The sequence below is a fragment of the Acipenser ruthenus genome, chromosome 4, assembly GCF_902713425.1.
Source record: "Acipenser ruthenus chromosome 4, fAciRut3.2 maternal haplotype, whole genome shotgun sequence".
NCBI lineage: Eukaryota > Metazoa > Chordata > Actinopteri > Acipenseriformes > Acipenseridae > Acipenser > Acipenser ruthenus.
This window is the reverse complement of record NC_081192.1, coordinates 95,085,846-95,101,287: the sequence shown is the minus strand read 5'-3', so window position 1 is coordinate 95,101,287 and position 15,442 is coordinate 95,085,846. Positions and strand designations below refer to the sequence as shown.

At 36.3% G+C, this 15,442-nt stretch overlaps 1 protein-coding gene across 1 annotated transcript; it reads right to left on the bottom strand.

Moving 5' to 3' along the window:
* Positions 1 to 775: 775 nt before the first annotated feature.
* LOC117399716 (dermatan-sulfate epimerase-like protein) lies at positions 776 to 6,513 on the bottom strand. The gene has a single exon (XM_033999066.3). It carries the CDS (start codon positions 5,572 to 5,574, stop codon positions 1,933 to 1,935), a length of 3,642 nt encoding a protein of 1,213 aa, XP_033854957.3. The 5' UTR covers positions 5,575 to 6,513; the 3' UTR covers positions 776 to 1,932.
* Between the last annotated feature and the right edge of the window lie 8,929 nt (positions 6,514 to 15,442).

Below are 15,442 nucleotides of genomic sequence, written 5' to 3'. Positions count from 1 at the left end.
GCAGTGAAAGTTAATTTTTACTAGACAGCACAAGCAATGGTAATGTTACTCATACAGTTCATTAACACACATCTAGAGGGCTTCTATTGCGTCAGCAATGGACACGTTTAATGACTGTTCAGGGAAGCGCACTTTCCCCTAAATGGCCTGACAGAAAGACATACATTTTGTACCTTGACTGTTACTGGGACAGTTTTATTGGATATTGTATGAATGTGGAGCTTGGACCAAAAAATTGCATTAGGTGGGCTCCAGTTTAAACATGTATTTGTATCTTTTTTCTAAATACAGACACATTTCATTGATCCTGGGTATAACTTACATTTGTCAAAGGGCAAATTGCCTAGTAACAGCTATCATACTAGTGGCAAGGTTTTTTTTTTTTTTTATGGTACACAGACATGCCCAAAGATCAGAAATTTACTTGGAAATTAGACATACCTTTGTTGGCACTGCAGATGAACCTCATCCTCACTGTGTCTTTGGTGATGTTCTGGCCAATGACAGCTTGAAGTCACAGACCAGACATGCTGGACTGACGTGGCTTTTTCAAATGAAAACTTAAATCAGCAAAAAAATGCTACAAGCAAGCATTCCACAGTGTTTGCCAAGTGTCTTAAACCTTATCCTGTGCCATACCATGTTGCTAAACTTTGTAAGCTTGTAAGTCTGGCTGCTCAAATGGTGTGAAATGACATCTCTCATACTATAAGAGACACCATACACACGACATTTTAACATATTAAATCACACAAAAGAAGACTGTACTCAGGAATAGCTTTAAAATAAAAAATAGTTTTATTTTTGTAAAACATAACTTTTATCCCCCTTCCCTGGGGTGAAATGGTTCAGTCCAAATCACTGCCACAGCCTTTGAATAATGGTTCAGTCCAAAATCAACTGTCACAGTCTCTGAATAATGTGTGTAGGCCTACAGGTGCTGTGTTGTGGTGAGACTATTGAAAAGTGAAGCTGGAGAAACATGTGTTTTTAAGATTATAACAATGTTGATAATATTTTCTTCTGAGAAACAAAAGTCTTTTTGTTTTGTTTAGATTATTGGAATGACATCTGTACACAGTATCAGATGTAATGGAATTTGTGTGAATACTTCACTGTGATTGGTTGATTTCTGATAATGCGATTTATAACTCTCGCTATTGTATGGAAGGTGTGTCCAGATTCAAAAAACGTTGACAACCCCTGCAAAAGTGTCACTGGTCCCGTCAAGACATTTTGCTTTTTTTGCTTAGGAATATGCAAATATTTCAAAGCCAACGCTATAGATAAAATGTTGCTGCTGTGGAACCTAATTGCTTCATATATTGTAGTTCAAACTCACTCCTACTGTCTAGCAGAATTCAGACCATGTGACCTAAAGTAAAGGTACAGGGATGCAACATGTTTAATATCTAGTGTTTAATTTGAAATATTTGCATACCCTGAATAATGTAAAAAAAATAAAATTAAATACCAAAATATTCAAAGTAAAAGAATAACCAGTAACCAGACCCTAAAACACATACAAACATTTTTATAGATACTCTGCTATGATTTTCTGACCACTTGTTAAAATATCTTTTAAAAAATGCATCATTTTACACCACATTCCAACTTTACAATAAAAATAATGTTATTAAAACTTAAAACCATATGCACCATATTAACATATTCCCTCTTTAAGACATAAATAAGATGACTAACCTATGCCAAAACCAATCTTATTTTTATATAAAATATTACCTTGTCCCTTACACAATACACTGCTTTACATCAGGAGTTAATCAACTAACATACAGTAAACATGAACCCAACAAACTGTTTTTCAGCATCAGTAAAAGTTTGTTATCCCATTCCACTTTAACAAGTGGTTATAGATGTATTTTACTTAAATTAAGTTTATTAGTGCAAAAGACAGCTGACCTGCAGCATTTAATTGGTAAACTTTGAATACCCCAACTGATTCATAACAGACCAACATATGTCTTCAATTACTCTGATATCCTTTCTGCGCATGTTTTGTTTCCAAATGTTTATGTTAGTGGGTGATATGTCCCCTTCATATGGGAGGTTGAACAAGTTTGTTGAAGTAGCAAAAATGATTTCATTTAAACGAGCAGGAGCTAAAGGGATACCCAGAAAAACATGAATCGCCTCTGCTGTTTCTTGTGGAAACTGAACAATATCTTCAAACTTTAAAAGGAGATAATTCATGGTTGATAAATCCTGGTTTATTCTAAGAGATGCAGCTGTGTTAGCGAGCCACAAGTGAGCTAACAAAGAAACCGCATTTGATTCTGAGCCTGATAGCAGTCTGCGCAACGACTCATATTCAGGAGCATATCTTGAATTAGAATTGCATTTTTCATTGTTGTCTTCCTCTTTAAAGGCCATAGATAAATGTTGGGGAATATTTCTTAAAGAATAAAGACTGGGTTTGCTGTTATACAGCATTAAATAAATCCATGCACGGGGGTCTCTTACAACATATAAGGCCTTTGTAGAGGGTCCTATAACTTCCTGAATAAAAGGAAGCTTTAAAGTCCAGCTTCCACTACTTAAACTAACTACAACACGCGCACTTTGATGAGCAGAAAGATGCCTTCTCAGCTCTCTGATATATTCAGCATCCCTGTCCAGGCTTCTTTTTCCCCTGCTTTTGTGTTCAAGCAAAGGCTCCTTTCTTCTTATCTTTTTTCTCTTATCTTTGACAACAGCGGTTCTCTGAGAAAGTCTACTTCCGCTTACCTCGTTCAACTGAATATTTTGCAGGTGCAGTTTTGTGTTATGGACAATAGAATGAAACCAACCCTGTATCATTTTAAAATGGCCACTCTTAACATCAGATTTTGTCCACTCACAAGCATCTACAAATGAGTCAAATTCAAATTCTGTCTCAGGAATGTCCAGATGCTCAGTAGGGATTCTTATATAAATAAAATCAGAGCTGTTGTAAAACAGTTGCTTTAAAATTTCTGCTCCAGAACCAGGAAGTGATGTAATTACAACAGTTGGCAAATAGAAAAACTGTGAATAAGACTGCTTTGCATCAGTATCTGTTGAGGCCCTTATCCACTTCACTCCACAGAGGGGTTGGTTACAATTATTTGATACAAACAACAGTTCTGTAATCCACAGGATAATAACTGTAATTAGAGCACAACGAAAAAATTTACTGAAGCAACTATAAAACTTACGTTGTAAGGCCATAAATCCAATGGCAACACACAAGATCACTCCTGCAATTAAATTCACTGTAAACCCAAAATTGAATGTAGTTGTATTAACTGTGTTTTGCTTTAGCACAACATCTGTCCCTAAACCAAATCTTGTAACATGATGTATGTCTTCTACTTGGGCATAACCACCAAATCCAAGGTAACTTAATCGTGCGCTAATGTCTTGATAGTTTGTCACAATTGACACAATTTTCTCAGTATTGTTAATGTTCACAGCCAACCTCAGCCCTTGTTTGCTGTCATCAATAAATCTACAATTTGATAATTTAACATAAGGCCCATGGAATATATAGGCCATTCTTGTAACTGTGCTATCCATTTGAAATGTTATATTAACAAATTGAGTCCATCGCGTCTTAAATTCTGCAGCCTGCTCAGCTTCTTGTATCCTAGCAACAGGGCTCTTGCCATGATGATCAAACCAAAACATTTTGTAGTGAGCATCCCATACATCCATTAGGGCACCGTTGTATCTGTCTATAAACCTATAGGGAACATATTTAAAATCAATATCAAGATTATGAAAGAAGGCACTGACCAAGTTAACTGGAGAATCCTTCTGCCTCTCAATGTGATCTACAACGAGTAGTGTCTGGGAGTTTAGAAGAAGCAGAGCACGATAGACACTTTTTAATTTCATTGCTGAGGAGTATGCAGATACCGCTTCACCACTTACAAACATCATGTCTTTGTGGTGAGAAGCTGCAATAACCTCTCCAGCTGTCTCTCCAACTTCATCATCCATCCATCTGAGCCACTTTTCACACTCCCCAAGCTGCCCCTCCCATGGCTCATTGCACTGGCTTGTAGGGGACGGGGCAAACAGTAACACATTGTTTAAATAGCTATATTTTGGTCCATAAAGAGCCTCGGATACAAAAACTTGGCCATTGGGGGCAAATGTAAATGAATTTTGATCTGGTTGCTCATGTCCTGGGTTAAAGCTTTTCCATCCATCAATCCATGAATATGGTTTAAAGTGAACTATATCATAGATTGCACGGCCTCCTAGTTTTCCAGACTTAAAAGACACAAAAGTATTCCCCTGACCATTTGGCATTCCAGCTCCATAAGTTACAACCCCCCAGTTAGAGAAAATATGCATTTTAGAAGTCCCAAAGCCATAGGGGTGCTGTGGGGTTAGCTGTGCATTGTACCAGATATACTCAGTATGAAGAGTGGTTAATCTGTGTGATGATGACTCTCCCATGGGTCCATCTTTAGGTCGATGCTTTCTGATCTGCTGTGCCAGCCAGTTTCCAGTACCATTTTTTAGTACAAAGCTGTCCAAGAAAACCAACTGGCTTTCAGGACCATAAAACCAGTTGTAGTTAGAGTCAGCTATGCCAATGGTCCTTTGAAATCCAGGCAGCAGGGTGGCATAATAAAACCAGAAATGTTGTTTTAGCCAGTTGTTCTCTGTGTTGTCTATACTAAAGTGGCGCTTTGCTAGAAATACATACTGAGTAATTGATTTTGCTGTGTAGCTACCATAGGCCACCCCTTCATCCAAAGAACCATCTACAACATGATTTAGCAGAAACATTGTTTTTTCCATACAGTTGACAGCAACTTGTTTCCAAATCATTGTCTCTGGATCATCATGGACTCCAGTCACTAACGCACCAGTAAGTATTGCTAGAATATTGGTGGCTTGGTGATTTTGCAATAACTGTTTCCCCCAACCTCGGATTTTGGAAAACTCATAAATCTCTTTCGTTACAGCCCTGATTTTCTTTAGATACTTGTCTTTACGGCTAGTGCTCAGTGAGACGTAAAGAAAATCAAAAGCTGTTGCAAATCCAGTTAAAGAGTGAGCGATGGGTACCTCATCATTTGGTGCAGTAGTGACCCCCCAGTCTGGATATGCTGCCATTCTGTCCATAAATTCCATAGCAAATTGAAAAGCAGCAGTGTCCTCTGGGCAAAGAAGGCAATAAAAAGCAAGAGGTGGCAAATTGTTCCCATATATTTCATTCCACTTTGCACTGAAGTCTTCATGCTTTATTGGAGGAAGATACAGCTGTGGCGTGGAAAGCATGGTCATCACTGCATTCCTGATAATTTTAAAAATGTGTATGTGGGTAGTGCTAGATTTGTGCCTTAAGCCTTGTATTTCTCCTGCGTCAAAAAATAAATTTGGATGCAAGTTTAAAACATCACTGGTCTGTTGTGTGTTTGTATTATAGTCAATCAGTTTTTGTTGTTGTGACTGATCCAGATAGTCAGTAAATACATCCTTGTATGAAGAATTGAAAACTCCTGAAAAGGCAGCTCCCAGTGCCAAAAGTGAAAACAAAATTGCCGCCCTCCCCATACAGCACGGAGCCATCATGATGATGCGCAAAACAGTTGTTTTGGTTTTTTTCTGATCCTAGATTAGCTACATCGCCAAGTAAATGTCCATTTATAAACCTCTACAGCGATTTTACTGTGAATATCTTCTAGGTGTATCACCGATGTTTAGGATTATAACGATGATAATATGCACAACTACTGTCTGTAGTCGACTCACTGCAACATTTAAATAAAGTAAACAGGAGCAGTCTGGTTATGACATGGTTGGTATATTGGTTACTGACAAGCATTAATACAGCGATGTGATTAAGTGACAGTCTTTGAAAACTACCACAGGTAATAACATTTCTGTAAGAATAACGTGTTTAATCGGATGTCATCGGGTCTCCTATGCAAATAAATGTCCTTTTAATATGGACTCTCGGTGAAACCAATAAATGAATAAAACAGCATTTGTAACAGAATTGTATTATGACTTACGTTTTTGCAAATAAAGATGAAATCTGAGTCCTTCTAACGTGGTGTAATGCGATGACAATAACCATAATTCGTAGAAACTACGGTCAGGCTGAAAATAGTAAAATTAAAACCGTTCCAAAATTTGTAGACTTCCGTTCGTTTTTGCTAATAACACAATTCCGTTTCATGTGTATATTCCAAAGTTTATAATCACGCCCCCACTTCTTTCTTCGTTGTTCGTGGATAAATAAGGGGAACATCTCCTCACATCTCTCCCAGCCAGCAACAAACTATTGATCTGATCTCTCCTGGTAAAACATTTCCTCCTGCACAAACATCAGTCAAGTCGTGTCCAATCCAATCACAGAGATCCGACGCTTTCTCCTGAGGTAAAACACTGCAGACTCTGTACAAAACAGAACATCTACAGTGGCGATATCTTCCTCTGTTTCCACACATTTCACATTCCAGCTAAGAATGATTTTACGACAGGGTTTCATACCATTCTACAACTTTATTTAACTTCCGCTAGAAAAAAAAAGAAAGAAACTCAAAAGGAAGTTCAGTCTGCCAATACAGTTTCTTTCATTTAATTGCAAAAATCCGAAACAGATTTTGTTTTAAATCAATATTTTGGGTTTTAATGTAGATATTTCTTTTTTGTATTTATTATTATTATTATTATTATTATTAAACATTGAGTTTTGAGAGAAAATATATTATTTAGTCTTTAGAGGGCGCTATTAAATAATTTTATAAATTACATTTCTGAAACAGTGTTCGGTAGATTCTGTCATAAACCTGCTGGAAATTTCAGCACTGACAAGCTCAAGCTGCTCTAGATGGTCACCTGCTAGGGTTGTGTTTTGGAACAGCTTAAGCTGATTTGATCAGTTTACCAGCTCCTGCTGGTCTGACCAGCATCTCAGCTCCTAGTTAGTCTGTCCAGTTTCCCGACTCCTCCTCCATTCTGAAAATATGGTTCTGATGTCACTTTGGAATAAAAGTGATTTTTGATCATTGTCTGCCGTATGTCTTTTATCGGTTATGATATAGAATGTGATGATATTAGCAGGATATACAACTTGAACTGGGAGAATAATTCCCATTCAGTAACTGAATGATTATTATTCCTCCAGACAGTCCAGTTTTATATAATGTAAGGTCTGGTCTTTGTCATTCAGTATCTGTTATTTGCTCTACATTAACTCATTTGCTTTAGTTTAAAAAAAGTTAATTACCATGGACTAAGAGTTTGTTTTTTAATGATACCTGTAGCAAAGCCATGACACTTTTAAAGGTTCCTAATACATGGTAATACCCGATGTGGATGGGGCTTATTGCTTGCAAACTTCAATGTTTTCAGAAAGTTATGAGGGATTAAAAAAAAAAAAAAAAAAAAATCCCACCAGTAAGAGCACCTAACTCTAGTAATATTCAGAATACTGTGCTATGTTCTTAAAATACTTTTAAAATTAATACTCATCAGCAATGAAATAAAAAATAAATAAATACAAATAAAAATAGTTTAAAGACTTTATAATTGCATTATTAGAGAGTGTTACCTTGAGTTTAATGCCTGTTAAAAGTGGTTATTTTTCTTAAAATGTTTAATAAATGCAAATATTTCTGGTTAGTCACCAGCAGAGTTCTGTTGCTTTTTTTGGCATGAAGGAACAAGCCTAAAACAGGCTCCAGTATCGCAATGTCAGCAGCATTCATTGTGGTTTAATCAAAGCTTTGTTACTACATTTGACTGAATGTATAAGCTTCCATTTTGTATGTTTAAAAAAAAAAAAAAAAACATAAAAAAACTAGCTAATACAGATTTTTAATTCATGTAATTCCTGAAAAACATAAAAAAACATATCTTTCAAAAGAAATAAATAAATAACTTCTGTTTCAACTAATTCATCTGTTTGTATTATTTCTTGTCCTGTTCCTTAATGCTGCAGAATGAGTACACTTGCTCAAATTGCCTTTATATTTTAGCTCACCAATTGTTTGGCTTAACAAAAACATGGTTCACTGGTTGGGTGTTTTTTTTCTTGTTTTTTTAAATAAGTGCTTGATCTCAATTTGCAGACATATCTAATCCCCATTGTTAATACCACTGCCATGCTCACTTCTTATTTTGTAATGACCGAAATACACAGTAGCATGCTAATTGGAGAATTCCACATATGGCTCTACACGATTCTAGTGTTGCATGCTACAAAAAAAATGTTGCATGTGTGAAAGATGCTGTGGCGGAGTGTCCCGCCCCTTTGTTTGTTATTTATTTATATTATGATTTATGTTATTATCATGGTGAAAGCCGATTTGTTATTAGTATTTTTAAAAACCTTGTGAGGATGCGTGACTGATCAGCTACTGATCAAAAGCAAAACAAAACAGTGCAACAAAGCAAATGTGAATAAAATACATAAATGTGTCCTCTACATAATAGAATAAATCAAAACATACAAGTGCTCAAAAGAAAACGTGATTAAACAAATAAATGTCCAAACAATAATAAAGAAAACAACTATTACTAATAAAGTGCAGCTTTACACATGCACCGCAACTGTTTTTCTGTGAAGAATAATTAAAGAACGTGTGAAAGTAGTACAGCAAACCCTGTTCTTCCCTGTTGCTAAACAATTCAGAAACATACAAATCACCCACAACACCTATTGTAAATTAATGAAGTATGTATGGGGGAAACTGCTTCATTCCTGTGAATACATCTTAAATTTAAATGACATTAAACACGTGTGTATGACACTTAGTAAACAGTGCATATTCATTTTGAACTATCTGCTGTTTGTTGCACTCATTCAATACGCATTTGTGCATATAGCAGGGTCATTAAAACCAATAGTCTGTCATATATTGTGAAAGGGAGGGTATAAAGAAACAACTGATGCCTTTTTTAGCCAGATGCATGTTAGCTGATTCTAAAACAGGATACAAAATGACTTACAGACTCACTTGGGACATTAGACTTTAATTAACATGTGGCATCATTGAACATACAGTCTAGTATTTCACATAATCCCCAACTTAATGGGCATAGTTCCTCTTTTCTAAGTCAGGATGTGAGGGTGAATTGTGGAATATAATTACGTGTCACTTTCTCTTAATGCAATCTGCCGTCATTTAACATGATGCACAATCTGCTATCCTATCACTTTAATAACAGTACATTTGCTACTACTGGCAGTGATTGGAGTTAATAATTACCTTGCTCTACTCTACAAGCAAAATCTGATTCTGGAGATGTTAACAATAGCATGACGAGTACAACCTGTGTCATTATTCTTGGTCACTACCATCTTTGTATCCTGTCTGCTTGTGTTGTTTGATTGATGCTGCCTAATTTATGCATGTGATTGATGCTGTGTAAAGTATAGACCTTAAAGAGTAAGTACCCAGGTTCATAAGAACATAAGAACATAAGAAAGTTTACAAACGAGAGGAGGCCATTCAGCCCATCTTGCTCGTTAGGTTTTTAGTAGCTTATTGATCCCAGAATCTCATCAAGCAGCTTCTTGAAGGATCCCAGGGTGTCAGCTTCAACAACATTACTGGGGAGTTGGTTCCAGCCCTCACAATTCTCTGTGTAAAAAAGTGCCTCCTATTTTCTGTTCTGAATGCCACTTTATCTAATCTCCACTTGTGACCCCTGGTCCTTGTTTCTTTTTTCAGGTCAAAAAAGTCCCCTGGGTCGACATTGTCTATACCTTTTAGGATTTTGAATACTTGAATCAGATCACCGCATAGTCTTCTTTGTTCAAGACTGAATAGATTCAATTATTTTAGCCTGTCTGCATACGACGTGCCTTTTAAACTCTGGTTGCTCTTCTTTGCACTTTTTTCTAGAGCACGAATATCCCTTTTGTAACGAGGTGACCAGAACTGAACACAATATTCTAGGTGAGGTCTTACTAATCCATTGTAAAGTTTAAACATTACTTCCCTTGATTTAAATTCAACACTTCTCACAACACTTCTCACCTAGAATATTGTGTTCAGTTATTGTATTTCTTGCTCTTATTGTATTACTTGTATTTTTAACACTTAATGTATTTGCTTTCGATTGTAAGTCGCCCTGGATAATGGCGTCTGCTAAGAAATAAATAATAATAATAATAATAATAATAATAATATATCCAAGCATCTTCTGAGCAATATAGCATTATCCCCACGTGTTGCTACAACTGTTTAAATAACATACCTGTCATTTTTCTTTTCATCGTTAACATCCTTACAACTTGTTACACTTATAACTTTAAAGTATGTTTCAAAGCTTTTTTTTTAAAAATGACCGCTCTAGTGCACTGGGCTTTGAGATCTGTCCTCTAAATCACTGCAGGCAAAGAAAAACAAAGACATAACAAGTGCTCTGGCTTTTCTGTTCTGTATCACATCATGGATCATTATTGCTGTGTTACCTGTTTGACAATGTAGGCAATAATCCTTACACTATTGGTGCACTAGAGCGGCCATTTTGAAAAGAGCTTTGAAACAGACTTTAAAGTTATAAGTGTAAAATGTTGTCAGGATGTTAACAATAAAAATAAAAAAAATACAGGTAAGTTATTTAAACAGTTATAGCAACATGTGGGGACGTGTAATGCTATATTTTTCAGAACCCCGTTACTTACTCTTTAAGATGTATTTTACGTTTTTTAAGGGTGTTGTAAAAAGCAGCCTAGCACAAATTAAGTCAATACTTTAGAAAAGGGGAATTTAAGTACAGTACATGTCTAGCACAGTACTTTTCGGATATTGTGGTATTTAACATTGCTAATTTGTGTTGCTGGTACTTGACTGTTGTTTGAATAATGTACATATTTCAACTGTGTTTCCAATTTAAAGGGTTGTGATAGAGAGAGAAAGGATCGATGTTGTAAATCTCCCTCCCGATCAGAAAGGACGCTGTGTAAGGGCGGTCGTATGCTGCCTCCTAGATGGACTGCCTTGACGGTAGGTGGAAACCGGAAGGTGACCATATTAGGGGGAGCGCGTAGTTGCAAGTGCTCGGAACGACTCCATTGCAATCAGTTGCGGGGCGGCCCTCTATTGGAGAAACCATGGGGACGGGTTGATTGCAGGGAGGAGTTTTGTGAGTACAAAGGGGAAGCAGCTACGTCAGTACCTCCCCTTGCGCTGAGAAACTGAGCGACCAGCTGGAGCTTGTTGTTATTTTGTAACGTGTTGTTTTGTCGTGTGTTTCAGAGGAGGAGTAGGAGCGAGGGGCTGCAGCCACAGAGCCAGCCCAGATCACCAGAGCACTACCTTCCCTTCACTGACACCAGCACCCCTCCCCCCCCCTCCCCCTGTGGATTAAGGAGCACACTTTCTTGCAAAGGACACTAGGGGTTATTGTGCATACTTTCTGTTTAGTTTGTTTTGTTTTGTTTGGCCTGCAAGCCAGTCGTGTTCCCCCCGATACCATAGTTGGTGGAGGGGTGGTTTTCTTCTGTATTTAAATAAAACATGGACATTATTGGGACTGTTTATTTATTCACCACACCACTTGCATACATCACAAGGGTACATAAGGACCTTTTTATTTTATTGTGTTACATGTTCCCATGTGTTGCTACAACTGTTTATATAATTTTTTTTTGGGACCACTTTTTTTAAACTTTTACATTTCATTTCCTGCCTCAAGATGGCTTCACATGTACCCACATGGACCTCTCAGAACTACATTTCCAATCATCCTCCTGCTCACATATGTAACTGAGATGGATGGATTTACCATTATGCAGAATAAGTCACATAAAGAATAGTTCTTCCATTTCTTTTGGCACCATATCTGAGCTTTAATTTAACACTGTCAAAACTCAGCCCTTCACTGTGCATACTTCAAAGGGCTTAAACATAATATTCTTTCAAATCTGGTACAGCAGATTACATCTTATAATGCTGTTGCTGTTATGTTGCAATTCAAAAAGATTATGATTAAAGCAACTACAATCTTTAAGGATGGGAAAAAGAGACTGACTAAATACAGAATAGGCTCAATATGCAATGCAACAATTGCTTAATTTCATGACATGTTTGACTGCTTTTAGTTTCTATGCATAATAGTGCTTATTTTCTGCCTTTGAGCTGTATCCTTGAGAAGAGATAGGTATATAAATCCAATTGCTTTGCTATCATTTCTGTCTACCAGGCATTGTTGTGGTCCAGCAGTGGACTGAGTGGAAAATCGCAAGATTTTCTCACTCTCTAGAGCCAACCTTTCTGCACATTACAGAAGGAGATGAATGCCTTGTCTAGCTTGATCAGCACCAGTAACTCATCTCATCAGTATGGTCAAATTTTGATATCCACTCAAACAGCAGTGACAACACAAGAATTTTAAAATTAGATGCCTTGAGTAATCAGGCTAGCACATCAGTATTTCCAATAGTATCTTGTAAGGTTGAAGCACTGGCTCCTAAACTAGCACACAAGAGAAATAATAAGACACATCTTTTAAACCAGTTTACTGGTCAGACGAATGAAGTGTCCAGGTGGAGACTTTCTAGACTGGGCCCTTGCCTCCAGGGCTTGGTAGCATGTTTTTTTTTTCTTGAATCATTAAGCTAATGTGAGAAAATCAACCTTCTGTATTCTTTATTTTATATTTGTTTATAGTCTTATAATGCAGTCTATAAATTATAGAATACAGTACATGGTATGTTCCCACAGGCTAGGGAGAGAAACAACTGGGGTTGGTTTGCTGAACTGCACTACAGTGCCACCCTGATCGTTCCATGCCAGACAAGAACACCTCAGTAGGGTTATAGTGGTGAAGTGATGTTCAAAAATTGGGGGTTTCAAACTAGGCAAATACATCACTGGATAATCTAGTAATTACTTGGCATTTAATAAAATTACAATTAAGTTGAATATATTTCACGAAAAATGTTACTTTGACAAATGTTTTGATTAGAATGTCTTCAAAAAAGTTAAGTCAATTCAGCAGTCCACTCCAAATAAACAAGACTGGCATGTTGCAATGTTTTGTGCATGAAGTTATGTCTGATTATAGTAGTTGGAACTGGAGCTATCCAGGACTAAACCTCTATAATAATATTTGTATATTTCTTCAGTACATTTGTACATGCCTTCATTACATTTGCTGTTTCCATAAAGAAATATCTCTGTTGCTACATTGTTGTTATGTTCAGTTTCAGACAATTAGTTCTGTTTCAGAATTTTTTAAGCCATTTCTTCACATCATTTGGAGTTATGGAATGTAATTTAGATTTTCAAAGCAATACGCGATCACGTTGCTAATGACTTAAAAAATGTAATTGCATGCCACATTTCACATGCATTTTTTTCAGTTCTGATCTTGATTAAAAAGTACTAATTCCCAGTGATTACATCCTTTATGAAGGAATTAAAAATTAAGTCTGTCAGTGAAATTGCCAAGGTGAATTGACTTTCTATCACTTTAGAAATAATAGATTTAATGTTTATGAAAAGTAATTAGTTTAGGGCAGCATAATAGAGGTTCCTCGGTAGGTTTTAATTTTAAAAGCCGGTTTTATGACAAATTGTATATAATTAGAAAGTTGGCACTTTATTGTGCCAACATATTTGTATAAGTTGCTTTGGCATCCATCTCAAGGTATTTAATGTTTAAGTCCAATACAATATAGTTTGCTTTTATATAGTGCTCGTCAAGCGAAGCATCCCAGGTGCTTTTCAATAAACACTCAAAAAAACCACTGGCCAATCAATCCAGCTCAAAAGAAAAAAAAAGTTAGCTCAAACAAATCTGTTTTTAAATTTGATTTAAACGATTTGACTGTGCCAGCATTCCCGATATGACTTGTGATGGAGTATAAATACGCTGTATGGAACTATACAGTATCTAAAAATAGTCCTAGCTCAAAACTCAGATGTATACTACATAATGAATAAAAGCTGTAAATCTCATAGATTCTTTTGGAGTCTAAGAAGACCTCTTTTGGGAATTAATTTTCAAGAAGATAAAAGGAAGGAAGTGCATAGAACTGATGTTTGAAGAATATCTGGTATACTTTTTTAGACATGTAAGTGGAAATGCTGCATTATTGATGATACTCAAGGAACAAGTACCCAGAATTACACCTTGACAGAAACATGAAGGAAGAACAAAAGAGATAATGAAAAGAAATCCAACATCGTAGGCATTAGTCAAACATAATGCTGTGTAAACAATAATACAAATAGCTATGCCTTAGAAACTAATTGTTTGTATTTGTAATAAGATGTTCACATTAGGAGCACATATGTTTTATTAATTCATATCTTAATTTTTAACATTGCATTTCTTTTACTGTATTGTTTTCTGAATCATTTGTGTGCTTAATTATTTTATTTTTTTAAGTTTGTGCATAGATGCAGGATTATTTATACAGTGTTTCAGAATAACTACATACTGATAACACTGCAGCAGGGAATTATACTTTGTAGTTCCCTGCTTTTTAAATTAAGATTATATGTTTTGAATATATTAATGTACAGGGTTATACATGTGGTTCCCCATAGCTTGTGGTACTGACACAGAACAAGCTATGGGGAACTGTCACAAGGCTGGCTGAGTGATGACGTCAAACCCAGGAAAGGAAACACACACAGGACGGTGAAATGTAAACTGCGCTTGCTTGCACTGGTTTATTGTAAATAAAAAGGTTGAACAAAACAGAAAAACACAGCACTTTGGGCCAAAATAAATAGACGAACAAAACAGTCAGTGGACGAACACAAAACAAGTACGGTGCTGGGATTCAATTACCAATTAATTATTCACTTGAATCCCAGCACATGAACTAATCTGTAAAAATCCTGTGCTCACATATTAAGTACTTTAAAATGCATGTGAAGTGAAGTGCAATCCCCGTGCCTAAATACAATTATACATTTTAAATAACTCGTGCTACACACACCCATTTATATCCCATGCAGCAATATCTGTACACCAACATTAACACACCACACGCAACATATAACACAGAAATGTACACAGGGGCGGGGCACATTGCCACAGAACCCAATTTGTGTATACTATATAGTTAACCCTGAGTAGCTATTCATTACAAAACAACTTTGTTAAAAAATAGCTATGGTTTAAGCTCAAAGCCTCAAAAGTCAGTAATTTTGTTATAAAAAATGATAATTAAATTAACTCTAATGGTGTAGTTTAAAGCCACAGAAGTCAGTAAATGCCATACTGCATAACTTAATGCTGAGCTGTGACGGATAGCAAACTTTGCTTTTGTGACCAGGACAGTGATATTTTGAACTTTCTAGAACTTTCCAGTAATATAAATAGTAGTATAAATACAGGGGCCTTAAGCCCACCAGTTCAGTTTAGTTGCAGCTGCGTAAGTGGATACATATCTGCATTTTTCTGAGATGGCATCAAGGTCATAGGAGACTTCAAAATGGTGGCATTCCTGAAGGGTCTCCAA

Excerpts from the sequence above, each read along its gene's own strand:
- LOC117399716 (XM_033999066.3), bottom strand. The coding sequence starts at position 5,574 with ATGATGGCTCCGTGCTGTATGGGGAGGGCGGCAATTTTGTTTTCACTT.